The sequence below is a fragment of the Oxyura jamaicensis genome, chromosome 19 (assembly GCF_011077185.1).
Source record: "Oxyura jamaicensis isolate SHBP4307 breed ruddy duck chromosome 19, BPBGC_Ojam_1.0, whole genome shotgun sequence".
In the NCBI taxonomy this organism is placed as follows: domain Eukaryota; kingdom Metazoa; phylum Chordata; class Aves; order Anseriformes; family Anatidae; genus Oxyura; species Oxyura jamaicensis.
Genome location: NC_048911.1, coordinates 3816209 through 3834036, shown reverse-complemented (window position 1 = coordinate 3834036; position 17828 = coordinate 3816209). Strand labels below are relative to the sequence as shown.

At 56.5% G+C, this 17828-nt stretch overlaps 1 protein-coding gene across 2 annotated transcripts in view; it reads right to left on the bottom strand.

Annotated features, from left to right (window-relative positions):
• CAMKK1 (calcium/calmodulin dependent protein kinase kinase 1) overlaps positions 1 to 17828 on the bottom strand; it is a 93504-nt gene that overhangs the window by 30452 nt on the left and 45224 nt on the right. For both annotated transcript variants that reach the window (XM_035343050.1, XM_035343051.1), the window contains 7 exons: positions 15022 to 15069; positions 13595 to 13648; positions 6891 to 6942; positions 6184 to 6317; positions 5581 to 5617; positions 3228 to 3249; positions 1386 to 1474 (listed from right to left, as the gene is read on the bottom strand). In XM_035343050.1, the coding sequence (XP_035198941.1) occupies positions 1386 to 1474; positions 3228 to 3249; positions 5581 to 5617; positions 6184 to 6317; positions 6891 to 6942; positions 13595 to 13648; positions 15022 to 15069 (436 nt within the window). The remainder of the gene's footprint in view (positions 1 to 1385; positions 1475 to 3227; positions 3250 to 5580; positions 5618 to 6183; positions 6318 to 6890; positions 6943 to 13594; positions 13649 to 15021; positions 15070 to 17828) is intronic.

Below are 17828 nucleotides of genomic sequence, written 5' to 3'. Positions count from 1 at the left end.
CTAGTGACCTCTCTCCACTGTGTACCTGCCTTCCTGATCATCTGTCTAGTTTCTAATCTGTAAGAGGTCAGCCAACCACACAGACTTGGTTTCTTCTGATGAGATCTGGTAACAGAAGCTCATCAAGCTGCTCGGTTGTTCGAGTGTATTGTAGTGACAGGATCACCTCATCTACACTTCTGCTGACTGCCCTGGAAAACTAACAGATCGGTGAGGCAAGAATTCCCTCTGTTGGCTCTTCCTCCTCACATTCAGCCCTCCAACCACAGCCAATTCTTTAGCCCAGCAATGTTCAGAGAAACCAGTCATCACTCAACACTGCGGAAGGCCACCTACAGCAGAGACAGGAGAATCAAAAAGTGCCAAGTGCTGCTCACCAGCACCACAGCGTGCCCACGGGGACACGGGCAGCAGCTGCAGACCACAGAGCTCGTGGTTACATCTCTCCTACGAGGCCGTGCTACATGGGGAGCTTCCTCTGGAAAAGGGAGAGAAGGGTTTAGGCTGGTGTGGGTGACCCGCAGAGGATCCGAGCTGTACCTTCTGACCCGGACACAACGCCGGTACTGAGGCTCAGGAGTGGGAATGTGCAGCGCGACGTTTAGATGCAGCACGGGAATAATGCCAGCTAGCAGTGTTGGACCGCATCAAAGCGCCAGGCCCTGTAACCCACAACCCCTGCGTGCTACAGCTGTGTCCTGCACCCAGACCTGCCCAGCTCTGCTGCACATGCTACTTTCAGAGGTCTACCTGATAAAAAAGAAAGCACCCGGCAACTTAATGGGCATCCTCCCACTGCAGGCATGGGTCACAAGAGAAGCCCAGACATGGAACCCTAATGATTTTCCAACCCTAATGATTCCATGAAACCTGCAGCACCAGGTTTGCAGCTCAGCAGCGAGCAAAATGCACCATCCAGCAGCCTCACAGCCCTTGCTGCAGTGTGAGAGGTTTACACGGACACAGCAGCTCTGTTCAGGGTGCACGAGGGGAAGCACCCCCAGCTCTCACTGCTCCTGGGACTACTGTCCCTAAGCTGGAGACCGCGATTTGTTCCAGCTGAAGCTACTGACTCAGTCCATGTCACTACAAATGCCTCTTCCCTAGCTCTGCCATTGCTTTCAAAGTCTACCTCCAAAAAGAGATAAGAGGAAAAAAAGCAAGTCGCTGTTTTCCCAATGTCCTTTCCAAGGAGTGCCTGCTCCTGGCATCGGCGATACAGCCTGATAAACCCGAGCTGAGCACGGCCACCAGCTGTCACGTGCAGCTAGAGGGGACCTTGCTGGCTCGTTTCACAGCCCACTGGTGCCGAGAGGTTTCTCCCCAGCCCCGCAGGAGGCTGACCCACACGTTCTGTGAAGCCTGTCAGTGGTGGAGGTACTCACAGTACTCGATGCCCAGGACGATGTCTCGGAAGTAGAGCCGGGCCTGGTCCTCGCTGAACGGCTGCTCGCTTGGTACCTCCATGACAGGCCTGTTGGAAAGAGGAGAGCGACTACGTGCTTCGTAAATGGCAACGGGTATGGTTCCTCACAGCACTCTGCATCACTGCGGCCCCGCCGCTGAGGGACGGGCTCCCAGCAGGTCCGGGATCAAGGTCCAGGAGAGGACCCTCCACTTCAGACCCTCAGGGAGCTCCGTGGGTTCCTGGGACTCGGAGGGGCCATCGGGATTTCCCCCCACACTGGAGACCTGCTCCCACCAGCATGGAGTGCTTCGGCCTCCTTCTCTAGGGGCTGAGGTTCGCAGCGGCCCCTAATCCCTGCCAACAGCACCTGGAGCTGGACACACCAGGAACTGCTCGTTTAGAGCAGCGCTGTGACCCGGAGCAGAGGCGTTCATCCGTTCCGCACGCTGTGACGCGCAGGCTTGTGAGCTGGAATAGGGGTCATCGGTGGCTTCGTACAGCCCTGAGTCAGCGTGAGCCACGAGGTCCTCACTAACACCAGGATTAACTGCTGGTCAACAGCTTCTCCCCTTCCCTTCGGGTGGCCCCACTGCTCAGAGATGCACACCTTCTCTAGAAGGCCCTCGTCTACCTGCCCCTGCTGAATGCTGAGGGCAAAGAAGCTGTCGGAGCCGGTCAGCATCCCCTGCTCCCCAGCAGACGAAGAGCAGGAGCTAAGGGCTTCACTGCACTGCGGGGTTAATTCTGCTCAGCAGCCTGACCCCAGACCTCACATTTGGACACACGCCCACTGAACAGGGTAGATTTAAGCGAGTGCTCCTCAGACACCGTCCTTGCACGTCAAACCCCGGCCAAGAACAACCCATCACCAAAACCAGGCTCTGGGGCTCTTCCCCTCGGCAAGCAGCAGAAAAACCTGCAGGCAGCGTTCCTCTCTTCCCCCTTGCTGCTGTTTGGTAGACAACCACCTCCCATTCGCATTTCTCTAACCACTGCCTCCCCTCCCTCCTCATGCATGTTTTTCTGCCGGTAATGTGAGTGGCAGGCCTGGCAGAGCCGCTCATGGGGTCCAATTGCCTTCTGCTAGGGGCAGGCAGGCTGCGCTCGGCCAGGCAGCACGTTCCCCTGCCCTGGCCTCAGCTGATTACAGGAGGTTTTTTCTCCCCCTCTCCTCCAGGAGAGTCATCGGCCCGGTCACCAGGGAGACTGGGAGCCTCTCACCAGCAACCTGCCGGAGCTGGCGGCCTGCAGGAGGATGTTCACAGGGCTAGAGAGAGAAATACCCCTTGGGGAATCTCCCCCACCCCACGCTCAGCAATCCCAACGTTGCTGTGACTGCAGAGCTGCAGACCCAGCCCAGGTGCAGTAACAAGCACTGAGGAGACTCCCACTGCCTTCTCCCTGCTCCTGCTACGGAAACATGTGCCAACAAAACAGCCTCCCGTGATATATTCATGCTGGGGGCAAATTGAGGCAGCAGGTGGCAAGTGAACGTTGATGGGACTTCCTAGCCCTACGTCAGAGGAAGCTACAGCGGGGCTGCTACCCCCGTACAGTTTGCCCTAAAGAAGCTTTTCTCCCAGCATCTAACAGGGAAGTGGCACCACCTTTACGTTCTGGAGCAAAGCCTGACACCAGGGCATTTCCTCCGAGCCCGGGCCGGAATGGTGCGAAGGCAGCTGCAGCTGGACCTCTCCTCTCACCTGCCCGCAGGCAGCGGTTGGCCCCGCTGTACACGTCGAAATCTCCATTGCACCCAGGAAGCGAACAACAAACATCAAAAATTTCAACACAAGGGAATCCCAGGAGGACTACTTACCCTTTCCTCAGGAGGTCAAACACTGCAAGGAAGGAAATCAAACCATGAATGAATCACAGAAGAGGGAACCAGGCTTATTCATTTTTTAGCACCTATAAAAATACATCCATTCCTGCTAAATCAATTTATCTCCCTCACCTTTCTTTCTTCCCACATGACAAGGACACCAGGGGATGCAGAATGAAAACACTCATCTCTTCAAAGACAAATATCCCCACCTGCTGCCAGCTCCACGCGGGGAGACGGCGGGTGCTAATTTACCAACCACACTTGCGCTGTTCCCGGCGTCAGCCCTTGCTGGTTTGAGCCCTGCCTCGTTCAGTACCTCCAGGAAGGGTGTTTGCTGTGAGATTTCTGCTGAATTGCTGCTACCAAACGAGATGCTGTAAGAACACATTGCTCCATTTCAGCTGTGTCGATCAGCAGCACAGCTACACCGCTATCAGAGAGGTAAATGCTCCCTGGCAGGTGCAATTGCAGAGGATTTATGGCCAGGAGTTGAGGCTTGTAGGACACGTGGGTTTGTGTGTCTGAGCAGGGGTTAAACGGGGACTTGCCCCAGCCCTGGGTGCTTTTCTGGTCCTGTGGCAGCAATTACTGGGATTTACTGCTTGTTAGCAATGCTAGGATATGAAGCAACTTGCAGAAAATCAAGGAAGATGTTTGAGGTCTCCTAGCCCCAGGCTGGGCCCCTTTGCTCCCTCGGAAGGGGAACGTTCCTCTGCAGCCCCTGCCATGCTCAGCTACCGAAAGGCAGGGGTACAAAACCACAGCGAGCAGGAAAGCAGTGGTGATGGGAACAATGCTCTGGGAGCCAGCTGGAGGCCCTCCTCTGCCCCCTTCTACAAACCAAAGCAGACACTCACTGTCACCCAGCTCCTGCCCTGCAGAAGCCAAAAACACCCAGCACCACACTAGGGCTGCATCCACATCCGAAAGAGCACGGCCTGCTCCCGTTGAAGGTCCTGGCACCAGACGTGAGGGTTGTAACCAGAACCGGGGTCAGGAAAACCACCTGCCATTACCTGCTGGGAGAGCTCTTCGCTCACAAATTACCAAGGGATTTGCTGCACCCCCGAAGAGCTCCTGGCAGAACGCCCTCCCCGAAGCACGCGGTGACGGTGAGCAGCAGCACTGCCTTACTCAGCCACCTCGTATCAGCACGGGTTGCTCTGTTTTTTGTCAGCACCCTCCATTCCCTGCCTCTTCCCACTGAGCATGCAGCAGGAGAGCACTCGCGGCACTTAGGGCTAGCGGTAATTAGCAGTGAGCAAACCCCACTTCTCTCGGTGTTCTCTGGAGTGCCGACAGGACCACGAGACTTCCCACTTGTCCTGCTGCTATCGCTGCCATTTCTGGGACCATCACTTTGCTCCACAGGGAGAGCTCGTGGGTTTTTGTTTGTTTGTTTTTTAGCTTTTCTGCAGGTTTTTGAACTGCCTCATGTTTACTTTCACTCAGTGGAGTTGCTCTCCTCACTGCACACGTGCCTGCCTTGGCTGGCACCTTCGGGATGCTGCTGGAATTCCCACGGGGCTCCAACAACAGGGAAGGCTGGCCGTTCAAAGGCACACGGCTTCATTTGCCAGGCAGAGACACCTTGCACAGGCAGCTTAAAAAGCATCCCATAATTATTTCACGAGAAGCAGCCTTTAAGCCTGTCTCGTCAGGGAACACTGCCGGTGAGCAGAGATTTAGCAGGGGCAGATGTCATCATCTCAGCAGCTCTGGTACCCTAGTCCCTCCCAGGCCTGCCCAGGGATTTTGCCCAAATCGGGGCACCTCCAAGGGTTTAGGGAGAGGAAGACAAAACGGACGGCAGTTCCCCACCCTTGGCATAAATGCAGTCAGCTGTGACCTTCCATCGGGACACCCAAGGTAAGGATTAGGCTAAGAAGGTCCCAAGGCTCACCAGGGAGGTGAGCGTGTCTGCAGGGGTCACAGGGAACGTCCTGAGACAGCTTGCTTGAGTCACTACCAATATCCACCGTGTACAGAAGCTCAGCGGGATGAACCTCAGACTGAGAGGACAAGAAGCCCCCCTGCACCATTCCCTTCTCTCCTGGCTCTGGCATACACAGAGAGCAGGGCAGAGCTGCTGTCACACCTCTCTAGTGCCATTATTTGAAGGGGATGCGTGCAGCTCTGCTAAGACACAAGGCTGCCTTACCCTCAGTGCAAGGGGCCTGCCAGTTCAGCTGCCTTTGCAGGCGTTTAACTTTTCAGAAGAGCTAACTCTGCTCACGTTGGTACAAGTTTCCTCCTGGTACTGACCCCGAGTCCCAGCACGAGTTACTTGCACCACTAGGTCTAAAGCCCGGACAGTTCTGTTAGCGGGTAAGGCCCCACGTACCCATGTACAGGTTGTCCTCTGCAGGATCATCAAGGACCTGCAATTGATAACAGAGATAAGGGAAGAGGGGAGTTACAAAAACAGCCGGGAAAGAGTCGTTTTTAACCAAACAACATTTTACTGCTCCCTGTGTACTGTTCTGCGCTGCAGAGCATTAAGGAAGACTCGTGCTGACTTTTAGAGATTCCTGGGAGGGGAGGAGGGTGTTGGAGGACATGGATTTTTCCTGTCACCAGAAAAATAACGTATTTCTGCCTCTATTTGTAGAATAACTGCTTATCCTGGTCTGACTTCAGCCATTTGGAAACGAAGCGTGGCATGTGTGCACCTTCCCAGGCTTGTCTACGCCCCAGTTTCCTGGTCAGAGCTTGCTGCTGCTTCTACCAGCATACCCAGCCGCCTTCACAGCGCAGCACGAAAGCCCAGGATAAGTGTGTCAGTCTGTCCTACACAGCTGCTGTGATCTTACTCAAAATCACCAGCCTAGCTTTGAACTGTTTTAAAACTATTTTGGCTGCAGTAGGAGCAGTTGAAGAAACGTCCTCTTGCCACAGCACAAACCAGATCTGTTTCAGCGTGGCGTAGGCTGCAGAAGTAGCTCACCTCTATCAGCTTAACGATGTTGACGTGGTCCAGCTTCTTCAATATGGCTATTTCCTGATAGACTCTGTCCAGCGGTGCCATTGGCTTTGGCTGCTCTCCAGTGGATGCTTTAGACCCTCTAGGAGGAGGCCGACCTGCAGATGTGATAACACAGCGAGGAAGAGCTCCCTTTGAGTTCTGCACTTGGCACGCAGGAGAGAGCAGCCGCTGCCCCCCTGCAGGATACCCCCAGCTATTCAGGGAGACCTCATCACCTTATTATCACCCCAAAGCATTACAGCCCCCACCCTGAACAGGGATTGCCAAGCCACCTTTAGACCAGCTCCTGCTGGCTTCCCGGCCTGGTCTGCCTGATCCCTTGGCCCAGCACTGGGGCCGGGTGCTAAGGGGGCAGCAGAGCCCCTGGGAGGAGGGGGGGGGCTGCCCTGCCCTGCCCAACTCCCAGCACTTTGTTAGGCTTCAGAGATGGCGAACGGGGAAGAGCCAGCACTTCAAAGACTCCGAAAATCAAAGCCAGGAACCTAATTACCGAGTGCTTTGAATTGATCCGTGTCTGGCCTTTCACTACCCTGGTGCTTTAAGCAGCCCCAGCTACTCAGGAGGCTTTGGGACGAGGCCAGGTCCCGCAGCCCCGGCAGGCAGCGCTTTGAGGCAGAGACCTGCCTGGCTGAGGACAGCAGGCAGACCTCCAAGAGTGAGATACCCACGTGGAAATCCATACTGCTTCAGGAGCTTCTTTTTGGAGAGGACTTTCATAGCCTGAAGGAAGAGGAAAAAGCAGTGTTAAAACCACCCAAGAGCCCAAACGCTCGGTGCTGTGAGGCTGGGGTGTGCTGGGCATCAGAGGCTGCCTCGGGTCTGCCCTCGGCATAGGGCAGAAGGCTCCTGGCTCGAGATGGCCACCACGGGCACACACTGACACAGGCCTTCCTAAAAGGCACTGCTAGTCACTTCATTTGTCTTTTTCCCGTGGAAAAAATGCCTGGTTTTGATTTATTTTAAATTGGACATAGGAAAATGAGTCCGATTTCTGCACTCAGGGCCACAGCTTAAGGGAAGAGGTGGGTTCCTCTAGCAGACGTTTGTAACTTGCTTTTTGGATGGTGCTGTGTCCATGCTGCAGGTCAGAGCAGCTTCCAGGCTACTCCACCTGATGCTTTGCTTCGCCAGGAGGTCTATGAAGCAAAAGAGCTGGAGCATCACAGCCACACCACTAACCCAAGGGCCACTCCCAGGAGAGCGGTACGTCGGGAGAAACCAGCTCCTGGGATGGCTTGCTTAGTCTGTGCTGCCAGGGGCTGGGATGGGCACTAGTTCCATCCCCTAGGAGGGGTAGTGACTCCTGTTAATTAAGCATCCAAATCTGTCGTTCCCAGCTGGGTGAGCCCTGTGAAACGTAATTAGCTAAAGGCTCCCAGAGGACACGGTCAAATGCCAAGGAATTGTGCATGAACGCCACGGGGGCAGGCTCCGCACACTGCTCGCTTTTAATGCACACCCAGGAGGTCCCCGAGCAGCTTGGAGCTGCTCTTGCTGGCAGCGGTGCTGCCACATGCGCCACGTCCCACCCTCCCACCCGTGCTCCCACTGCGCACAGCTCGTGATACGATAAGTCTTCATTTTAGGTACCGATCCAGCCAAACCCTCTGTGTTTGCACCCATGTAACAGAAGGTGGCTCAGCGTGGTTCTCAGCCCTGTCTGACAGCTCCTGAGCCAGCTGCTGGGAACGGCGGCATGGAGAGACGGGCTCAGAAGGACCTAGCTCTCAGCATGAGGCTGCATCCAACACAGGCAGCCACGGGATTCACAGCCTGCTGAAAGGGGATGCAGGAGGTGCACAGCCACCTCTGAGGACGGCTGTGGACACCTATGAGTGACACTGTGTCCTCTGAGGACACTTATTTCTCTCTCGACCAGCTCCAGCCCAGGAGGAGAAGGCTCCCCTTGGCCACTTGAGTCTTGTCTGCCTTCTGGCAATGGAAGTCAGAGACCCAAGAAACAGAAGACGCAGTTTGCTGCAGAAAGGTCCCCGCTGCACCACTGCACGGGGAATCCAGCCCCAGGAGCTGAGCCAACACCCGGCTACAGTTGCATCAGCCCAGCCCTGCCTAGGGAGGCTTGGGGAAGGTGGGAAGGAAGCATAAGGAACAGAGAGGGGCAGGAATGATGACAAATTGCTCTTGTGGACAGAAGTGGAGAGCACAAGAGCTGCTGCTGCCAGCTGGGCTCCTTGCGGGATGCTACGCAGAGACGAGAGGGGGTCACTGTGCTGGGGGCCAGCTGACCACAAGCCGCTTCCATGGCCAGGGAAGAGGTGCCAGGACGCGCTCACGCCACCTCCACAGCCTTGGTAGCTGCTACCACGTTGGTGTCTGCTACCACGCAAGCAGGGCTGGATCAGAAGAGGACCCGTCCCCTGCCCTTCCAAACAGAAACGGGGGATGGAGAACGAACTCCGTCGTGCAGCAGGCCAGAGGCACGGAACTGTCACAGCAGAGACGAGAGCACACGGCAGAGAAGCTTCACTCTAATTACGGCAGGAGCTGGCAGGGAGCTCCCCACTAACGGTAGCTGCACGGAATGGGAACGCACAGGGATGCTGGGCAAACCGCTCCTTCGGGCTCACAGGCCTCAAAGTGCCAGTGACATTTCTACCGGCACTCAGCTAATGCCTTCCTGATAAAGAATCAGCTTGGAGCCAGGCTGAGGGATTTTCTCTTCGCACTGGTAAGCATTGCTTTGGCTTCCTCGGGAAGAGAGGGAGCCTCGGAGACTCCCCTACACGTGCCCTGCGCCCACCCTCCTTCTGTGTGACACGTGGGCACAGGCCGTGACATTGTCCTCCGAGAGGCAGCAGGAAGCCCGTGCTCTTTTCTGACGTGCCTTTATTATCACAGTCTCCTGCTCTCCCTCCTTGCAACCCTGCAGCTTGAAGCCACAGCGAAGGAGTTTTGTGAGGACACCCAGGGGAAGGAGACCCCCGGTTTATGTGAGGAGGGATGCCTGGGACACAGCTGCTGTTACAACAGCGAGGCCTCAAAGCTAAAGCCCCCCTCTGGTAATGACGACAGGAAAATAAACGTCCATCAGCTGGGGGAGGAGAGTGACAAACTGAGCTCAGGGAACTTCCCACTTGTGCTTTGTGATGCTCTCGCAACACTCAGGATGACATTTTATTTGCTAACTTGGATGTAATTTTAATTGGACTTGAGTTGCAAGGGACCCAAACCCGTGCAAGGGCAGAAAAGCTACGCACGGTCCTTACCTGCTGCTGCCAGGGGAGTGGGATGTGGCTCAAAGCCTCGCTATGACCACCCTAATCCTCTGCTGGCGCGTGATCCAGCACCTGTGGGAGTGCTGAGAGGATCAGAGCACATTCCCAGCCCTTCTCCACCTGTCCTGTCTGACAACGACGTGGCTAAGCGGCTGTGCCGGGAGAGAAATGCTGGGTGAAGAAAAGCCTAAAAGCAGACAGGCCCAGCTGGCAGGCCCCCAGAACCTGGCTCCCCTTTAACCCCGGGCGATCCAGCTCCTTGCTTCTGAACAGCACGGGCTGCGAGAGTAGGCCAGAAATGATTTCCCTGGTCCTGAGTGCACTGAAGCTGAGCTGGCAGCAGCTCGACAGCAGGTAGGTGAGGGGGTGAGGAACGGGGGAGCTGTGCCTTCCCATCCACCGCCCGCCCTGTCCCAGCTCTCCAGGGGCCGGCAAGGTTCAAGGTTTGCTGTTGGCCGCTCTTCCTCAGCAGCGGCACTTTATTCAGCTCTCTGGGCTCATCAGCTGGGGAGGAACTTCTCCCCATCATTGCCACTCGGCAGAGAAGAGCCTTCGATGCAAAAGCTGGGAGGCAGAGGCAGGCAGAGCGCACGATCACACAGATTTTGTTTCTTAGGAAACCGGATTAAAAAAGGAAAAAATGGAGACTCCCTGACAACCTCCCATGCTATTGCTTTTGTCCAGAACTAGCGTAACAAATGCCCATCATAACCACTTCTCTCTGCAAGCTGATTTAGGGATTGGAGATAGGAAGGAGACATGACCTGAGGCATCGCAGAATCAAATTCCATCAGCACAATGACTCCAAACTCCGTCTCCGCCTGAACACATTTGCCTTCGCTTTTTATTTGCTGCTCTTTCGTGGAGCTTGGCTTTTTTGTTTTTGCCTTTTTTCCCCTACTCACTGTCAAAGCATCTCCTGCAAACTGTGACACCGACACCTTTCCAGCTGTAATGAGCTCCTTGGCAGAGCCTTGCCGACGCTGCTGTAACGCCTTCGCACTCCCCAGCAGCCAGAATCCAGCGTGGTGGCGGGGTCTCTGCTCCGGGAGCCTGCACAGGGGGTCTCCTCCTCGGAGGGGACACTGGTCACGTCCCTGGTGCTGGCTGCTCCATTTCCCCAGGCTGACATGTTCCCTGCGTCCACTGGTGTAGATCAGCACTTTCCCAGCACTGCGGTTGCTCACAGCAGCTCCTGGAAGCGCTTTCTCATCGTTAGTGGAAGGTAAGAACAGCCCACAGAATGAATACAGCCCATCCACTGTTTTCCCAGATGCGGTGATCAGAGTTTTTCCTAATTCTAGGCCAGACCCAAAACTCACTAAAGCAAGAGAAATCTTTCCACTCACTCTGTCAGGAGCTAAATTCAATTCGTAGTACCTCCACATTCTGCATTTAAGCAAGGAACTAGCAAAGGGCCCTGCGCCTCAGCAACAAGGGGTGTCACGCTCTGAATGACACGCCACAATCATTTCTCCTGCTTTAGAGTTTTGCTGCTTTTTATTGCAGCACACTTGCTTAAAGAAAATAAAGCAGGCAGCAACGGCCTGGCCTCATGCCACGTGGATCAACCAGCGGGGCTGCTCACTAGATGCCAGCCGAGGACTGATTTCCCTCGTTATCTGTTACAGCCTTACACCACTGAGACAAAACCAACCCTCCGGAGCCAAATCTGGAGGAAAGCACTCTCCCCAGAATCAGAGTTGCTCCTCGCAGAGGCTGGCAGCACACGTTTCCATCAGACACCCCTCGCGGTGGGTCAGGCTGTGCTGCAGCAGCCTCGGACAGGAGCGATCGGCAGAGCCCCGTGGAGGCAGCGCGTCGGTCAGAGGCACTGGGAGGCGCAGGGAGCTAAGCAACCGTTAGCTAATTGTGCAATTTGCTCCGGCTTCTCTGACGCTTTAAAAAGCCTGCCAGCTCCTGGACCGCTTTCACGTCTTGGAAAAGTGGAGGTCTCTCTGGGAGAGGCTTCCCCTCTGGAAAACATTAGCACGAGCCCCTGGAGGGATGGGGGAAGGGAAGAAGCTCCCGGTGCCCCAGCCGAAAGGTTAGTGAGCACACAAATTCAGGTGTTGGCATCGCAGCCTGTCCTCTGCAGGGCGGCCATCTGCCCCCTCCTCTTCCTTCTGCTTACACAGCAACAAAACGCGGGTGGCTGCAGGTCCCTGCTGCAGGCTGCCCCAGCCCCTGCCGCGACCCCACAACAGGGCGAGGGCAGACCACAGAGCGCATCCCCGCGGCGCTGGGCATCAAACCGGGTGGCGAGGCTGACACTGAAGTGTCCTGACACGGGAGCCACTCCAGCTGCAGTAGATTTAGAGTGTTTGCCTAGATTAGAAGAAGAAATGGAGATTACGTGGGGATTAACCAACACACGTCAGTATAGGCTGGACGCAGGCTTTCACTTTTGGCTTTGACCAGCTAGATCTACGCCCCGGGCGTTAACCTACATCCAAAACACAGAGGCAGCACGCAGAGCTCCGCACCCCCCTCTCCCCTTCTGCAGCGCGGCGGCTGCCCTGCCCCTCTGAGCAGCGCTGCGGCTCCCACCACTCAGAGCCAGTGCCAAAACGGGAAGGTTGCGATTTTCAAAGAAAAAACCTGCTCGCAGAAGTAAAGGTGACGTGACGTGCTCCCCGCTCTGTGCTGCTCACCCCGGTCAGGCTGCGGGGGCAGGCAGATGCAGGGCAAAGCCGTGTGGCTCCAGGCACCAGAGGGAGCAGTGGGAGGGCAGCAGAGGAAGGGAGCTGGTGGAAACCTCAGCTGCTCCAGGGCGCTGGGTGAGTCAGCCTGGAAGGCACAGGGGATGGAAAGAATCACGGAATCACAGAACTGCGGTGCCTTTGCTGGGCCAGCTTCAGGGCACCGCTTCCAGATTTTTGTCTCATCTCTTCCATCCCTCGTTTCACGGTATTCCTCCTGCAATGTCGTGCCTGATGCTAGCATAGAAGGGCTACAGACAGGCATGCACCTCCCACCCAGCCCCCCCAGCCCGGCACGTCACCTGTAAATCCAAGCGCTGGGGGAAAAAACCAGCTGGGGAGCAGCAGGGCTGACTGCAGTCACTCCCAGCCCCACGGGAGAGAGGATGCTTTGCATCCCCACAGCACATTGCTACTCCCCTCCCTGTCGGACCGACGGCTGTGAACTGGGGCAGGCAGCAGTGTATGAGTGTGCCCAGGCACCCTGACTGGCCCCTTCCCACCCCGAGGCTGCTCCATCGCAGCAGGGAGAGCAGGACTGCACCGTGCCGGCCCCAGCACCGACACATGGGTTTGGGTTGGCCAGCACCGCTCAGCAGACACCCGCCCCTCACCCAGCACAACCTGCTCAAAGCAAGCCGCTTCCCCCAGCCCTCGGGCCCCTCTGCACACAGCTTTCCTTTTGCCAGCTGCCCAGCTCCTGCTCTCGGCCCACACAAAAGTTGTCCCAGGGCAGGCCCAGGGACACGAACGCGTTTTCCACCAGTGGATTTTGCAGGAACCCCAGCTGGGATCTTCAGGATTTTCCTGCCTCTGAAATGGGAGTGACAGATGAGGAGCCTTCTGCATAAGCAGCCTTTTTGAATCCCAAACCCTCCAACTCTGGCTTCAGCTCAGGAAAGCGTTTAGAAGTGCTCTCTGCACTGCATCCAACACCCGCATCCCCGTTCAGTGTGTGGGGAGGCATCCTGCAGGGGGTACGATACCGCAGAGCCAGGCACTGCCCAGCATCTTTCTGCCAAACCCTCCGATGTCCTCGGGAAACAGGCGCGCTCGCCGCAGGCTGAGCCCCCGATGCACACAGCAGGTGCTGAGTGCCACCGCCCCCACCCGCCTCTGATTTCAGGTGACCTGCTTCGTAGCCAGAAATGTCACGACAACTCAGCAGCACGCTTCTGCAGCCTGCCTCCGAGGTCCCTGTGTGTTGCATAACGCAGCCCACCCGGTTTCCCTCTCGCCGCGCGTGCGTGCCAGCAGGTGCAGGGCCAGCAGCACACTGCTGCGTGCCTAACGGGGAGGTTTGGGGCCTTGCGCGCTGCTCAGATCAGAAACGCATCTGCTAAAAGCAGCACGGCAAGGGGGATGTGGCTCTCAGGGGCGCAGAAGGGAATGAGGAGCAGTGGCAGCAGCAGTGAGCAAAGCAGAGACACTTACGTAGTACTTGTCGTCGTTCTCGTTGTAGGCCAGCTTCACAACACCGTAGGAACCCTAAAAATAAAGACAAGTTGTACTGTCAGCTCAGCACCTTGTCTCCTTGCTGCTCAAGGCTGGCAGAGCGCCACCTTGCATGTTTCGGCAGCCCTGATGGCACCACGGGCGCTTGCTGAGGATCAGGAACGCCTGGAGGAGGCGCTCGTCACCTCCTGCCCCGAGACAAAGGCGCTGCCTGTCTCAAGCCAAACACGGGGAGGGAGGAGATCGAATCACTTCAGATGATTTCTGGTGCAAGTTTGGAAACCTTGCCAGGGCACATTTCCTGAGCAAGACCGTTTTTAGCAGGAGACTATGGCGAGGTATCACCCCGACAGATGCCCGTTGAATAAATGAGTGGGATGAACACCACAGCCTTCAAAACACCTCTGTTGACTTCAAAGAAAGCTGGAGGAAAGGTCCAGGTCCCGCAGGAGGTGGACAAGCCGCCCAGCTGACCCAGGACAGCAGGTCCAGCTGCTAACCTCGGGGTGCAGGGAAGGAGGCAGGGGCGAATCTACTGCTGGGGGAACACCTCGCACTCTCCTTCAATGAGACCAAAGCCAACAACAAAAGCCGTTGGTCGGAGCCAGCCCCCAGCAGGCACTGCACCTCGTGGGGGTTCCCCCAGCAGGCAGCGCGCTGCCCCCAGCCTTACGCCCCCGCTGGATCCCCCACGCGCCTGGGCAGGGCGCATCCTCTCCCAGCCTGCAGCCTCCTGCTTTGCAGAGGAGTCTGAGCTAACGACCCTTGCGCTGGAAGTCTCCGCAGCACAGCGTGCTGCAGTTGCTTTCGACCACAACACGCTGACTGCAAGGCAGCGGGCAAAAGCTTGCAGAAAGCAGAGCTGCTGGTGGACCCATCTGCAGCGCTGGCAGGTGTCCAAGCACGCAGGTGTCTGAGCTGTCAGCAGCCCGGACCTCTAACTTTGGAGGAATCTCTTCTGAACCGTTCTGCGTCTTTGAAGCAGGGACTACAACTAAACCAGCAGCTCGTTCACTGAAATACAAACTTACACCAGTCCTGGCAGGGACCAAACACCTGCCCTGCTTTTTTTGTTGTTGTTTTTTCCCCCTTGTTGGGCTGCATTTCTGCATCACAAGCACTTAGTGTCACATTTGGCAAGCAAATCCCTTGGAAGAAAGCCAACTTATCCACCTCCAGAGGGAAGGAAAACAAATGCAGATTCCAGAGGAAGTGGTTCCACTTCGACCCCGAACAAAACTTGCTGGAACCAACAAGGCAAACAAACAAACATCAAAGCCCCAAAGAAAACAAACGCAGGTTTCAGGCAGGCCTGACCAGTAGGATCCCTGGGGCTGGCGCAGACTCTCCACCCGTACGTACGTGTGCATGCAGTCACCTGCGCCAAGCAGGCTCCAGGAACGTACCTTGCCTATTTCACTCTGCAGCTTGTACTGGTTTAACTGCACGCAGTCCTGTGGACCAAAAGGAGAAGAAAATTAGGGGATAGGTAAAAGGAAATGACCCAGTTTGATTCAGTACCGAGCAGAGGCAGCGTGGTGATCAGTGAAAGACTAAACCTTACTTAAAGCATTCCCCGTTACGCCACCAGCACGGCACTTCTGGCAGCTGAGGACAAAGCCACCACGGCCGAGTTCCAGCAGCTGGGAGCAGCACCTCTGCCCCGAGGAACCAGCACGGTGCCCGGCTCAGCCCAACGAACCCTGGCCCTTCACGGTCCCTGACCACATCCAACAGCTGCTTTCGTACCACGAGGACAAACACCCAGCACAGCCTGGCTGCACCTGGAGGCCCCAGGCGAATCGCGGGCTGCTCTTTGAGGAGAAACTGCAGTCCCGCTCCTCTGCAACAGAACACAATGAATAAGGGATTCCCCTCAGCTGACAGCACTGAAATAAAACCACCCCAAAGCATGCCTGGGCTTCGTTTGCAAGCCACCAAGCTCGGCAGCTCCGGGGGCTGACGGGTGGTGGATGCAGAAGGATGGCCTTGGCGGGGTTGTAATTAATGCGCTGCTAAAAAATAATGCAGATGCTAAATCCACTGCACTACCTAAAGGAAGATGCTTTTTTTCCAAGGTAGCAAGAGCTCTGCAGCTTCACTGCACTTGGGGCTGACCCCTCCGTCCCCAAGGAAATCAGACTTCGTGCTGGTGCTGGGTGAACCCTTGCAGCTCTCTGCTGCAGATGCTGGGGCAGCTAAAACGTGAACGAGTTAAAAAGCAACAACAGCAGGAAGAGCAGTCATGGATGAGGAATCTGTACGCTGAAGACAAGGTGCCAACCAGCTCCTGGCACTGGAGGCCACAGAGCTCAGACCACCGGGTGCCGAGGAGTCAGCCCAAGCCAAGGGGTTGCTCTGCATCTGCTCAGCTCCATCTAATTTCTTCAAGCATCTCTTCCTGCTATCTGCTTGTCGGCAGCGGGGTTGTGCCTTGGCACCGCTTAGCTGAGCCCACGGGGCTATATTCTGTGGATAAAACCAAAACCCTGACACACACATTGGTAATAAAGGCTCAATTTCCCCTGCCTTCCCCGGGAACCGCTGGCTCTGAAGGTCAGGCTGCCCTTTCAGCAGCTCGTAGCAGAAGGAGATGTTGAGGAACGGCGTTATTTAGAGCACCGCAACGTTTCGGTGGGTTTGTCAGTCTCGCAGGAAAACAAGAAAAGAAACCCTGCAAAATCCACCGTACCCTGGCAGAGCTCCTCCTAAAATTCAGGTGAGATCCCACCCTGCTGGAGCCCAAGCGCCCGTATTCCCACATGGCTGCCCCGCACACCTCCCGTGCACCCACAAAGGGCACGCAGCAGCACGGAGAGCACAGCCCAGGGCACCGGGGGCTTGAAGCAATGGGGAGCCGCACCCAGGGGGTGCAAAGGCATCGTCCCTTACCCCCCTGGAGCACCGCCAAGCCCCGTCCCTCAGGCGAGGGGAAAACGTGCTCCAGGCTCAGCATTTTGCAAACGTTGGGCCAAGGAGAGAAGCGGGGATGCTGCAGTGGTTCTTCCTTGGTCCTGAGTTAAGCCAGCGTTTCAGCGAGGGGACAGCCCTAAACGCCACGGAGGGAGGGGAGGGGAGAGTTTCCGAGCTGTGTGCACGGTGTGTGCTGCTTCAGGCCACACCGCCCCGGTGTTTTTAGAAGCCACAGCTCTCCCTGGGACCGCCAAGCGTTAAACCAGGCTGGCAGCTCACTCCTAGCCTCCACGCCTGGCACTGTGTGAACGAGGCTGAGACAGAGCACGCAGACAGGTTGGTCAGACCTCTCGTAAGCCTCAGAGTACCCCTGCCACCTACAGCAGCAGCACCGGGACAGCAGAAGGGGCGCCAGGCACCCCCGGTGCCCGTCAGAACAGGTGTTCCAGCCCCAGCCCCTCCATGAAACACAGCACGGGGCTGTTCCAAGGGGCATCAGAGCGCTGGTGCGGCGGGTGCCAACTGGGGCATTCCCCCCACGAAGCAGAAAGCACTTGCAGTGGAAGCCATCATCACAGCGAAGGGGAGTGAAGAGCCGGGGAAATGATGACTTTTTAAGCTTGCAAACAGTGCCTTGTCAGGAATACAGGGAATGATTTAAATCATCTTGTTTCCAGCGAAGGAAGCTTTTTTCCACCACCCTGACAGGGAGAAAGAGCCAACGGTGAGTAATGGAGCCACAGCAGTGCATTAACTCCACCGCTAGCAAAGCTTATAAAATCTTTCCAAAGGCAAAACCCAATCAATCAGAACTAGAAGCAGCAAGAGAGGAGATGAACAGAAGACAAGATGCAAAGCACAAGGCCACTGGAACGCCTGGAGAAGGGAAAGCCCATTGAATTTTAGAGGACTGTCCTCCCCAGACGCAGAACCGCCGGCACGGACACACGGAGGACAGCTGCCCTAAAGCCCCCAGTCAGCAGATTCACTTCCCAGCCTGGGGCTGTGCTTGCACTGGGGTGATTTTCACCCACTAAGCAGTAGTTCCTGATGTTGGCTCCCGTCCTGGTTTCCCCATGCTCGGCCTCATGCCCCCTGGCCTTGCCCCACACAGAACGGTGGCTGCAGGGATGGGGAAACTCTCACGGGGCTCACTCACCTCCTGGGCTCCTCCCTTGTGCCACGCGGGGCTCACAGGCGATGCCACGACACCGGGGGAACGCTTCTTGGAGAGCACTGCAGAAGCACTGCAGTGGGAACACCACGCGAGGGCCAAGGGAAGGCTGATGCCAGGGCACGG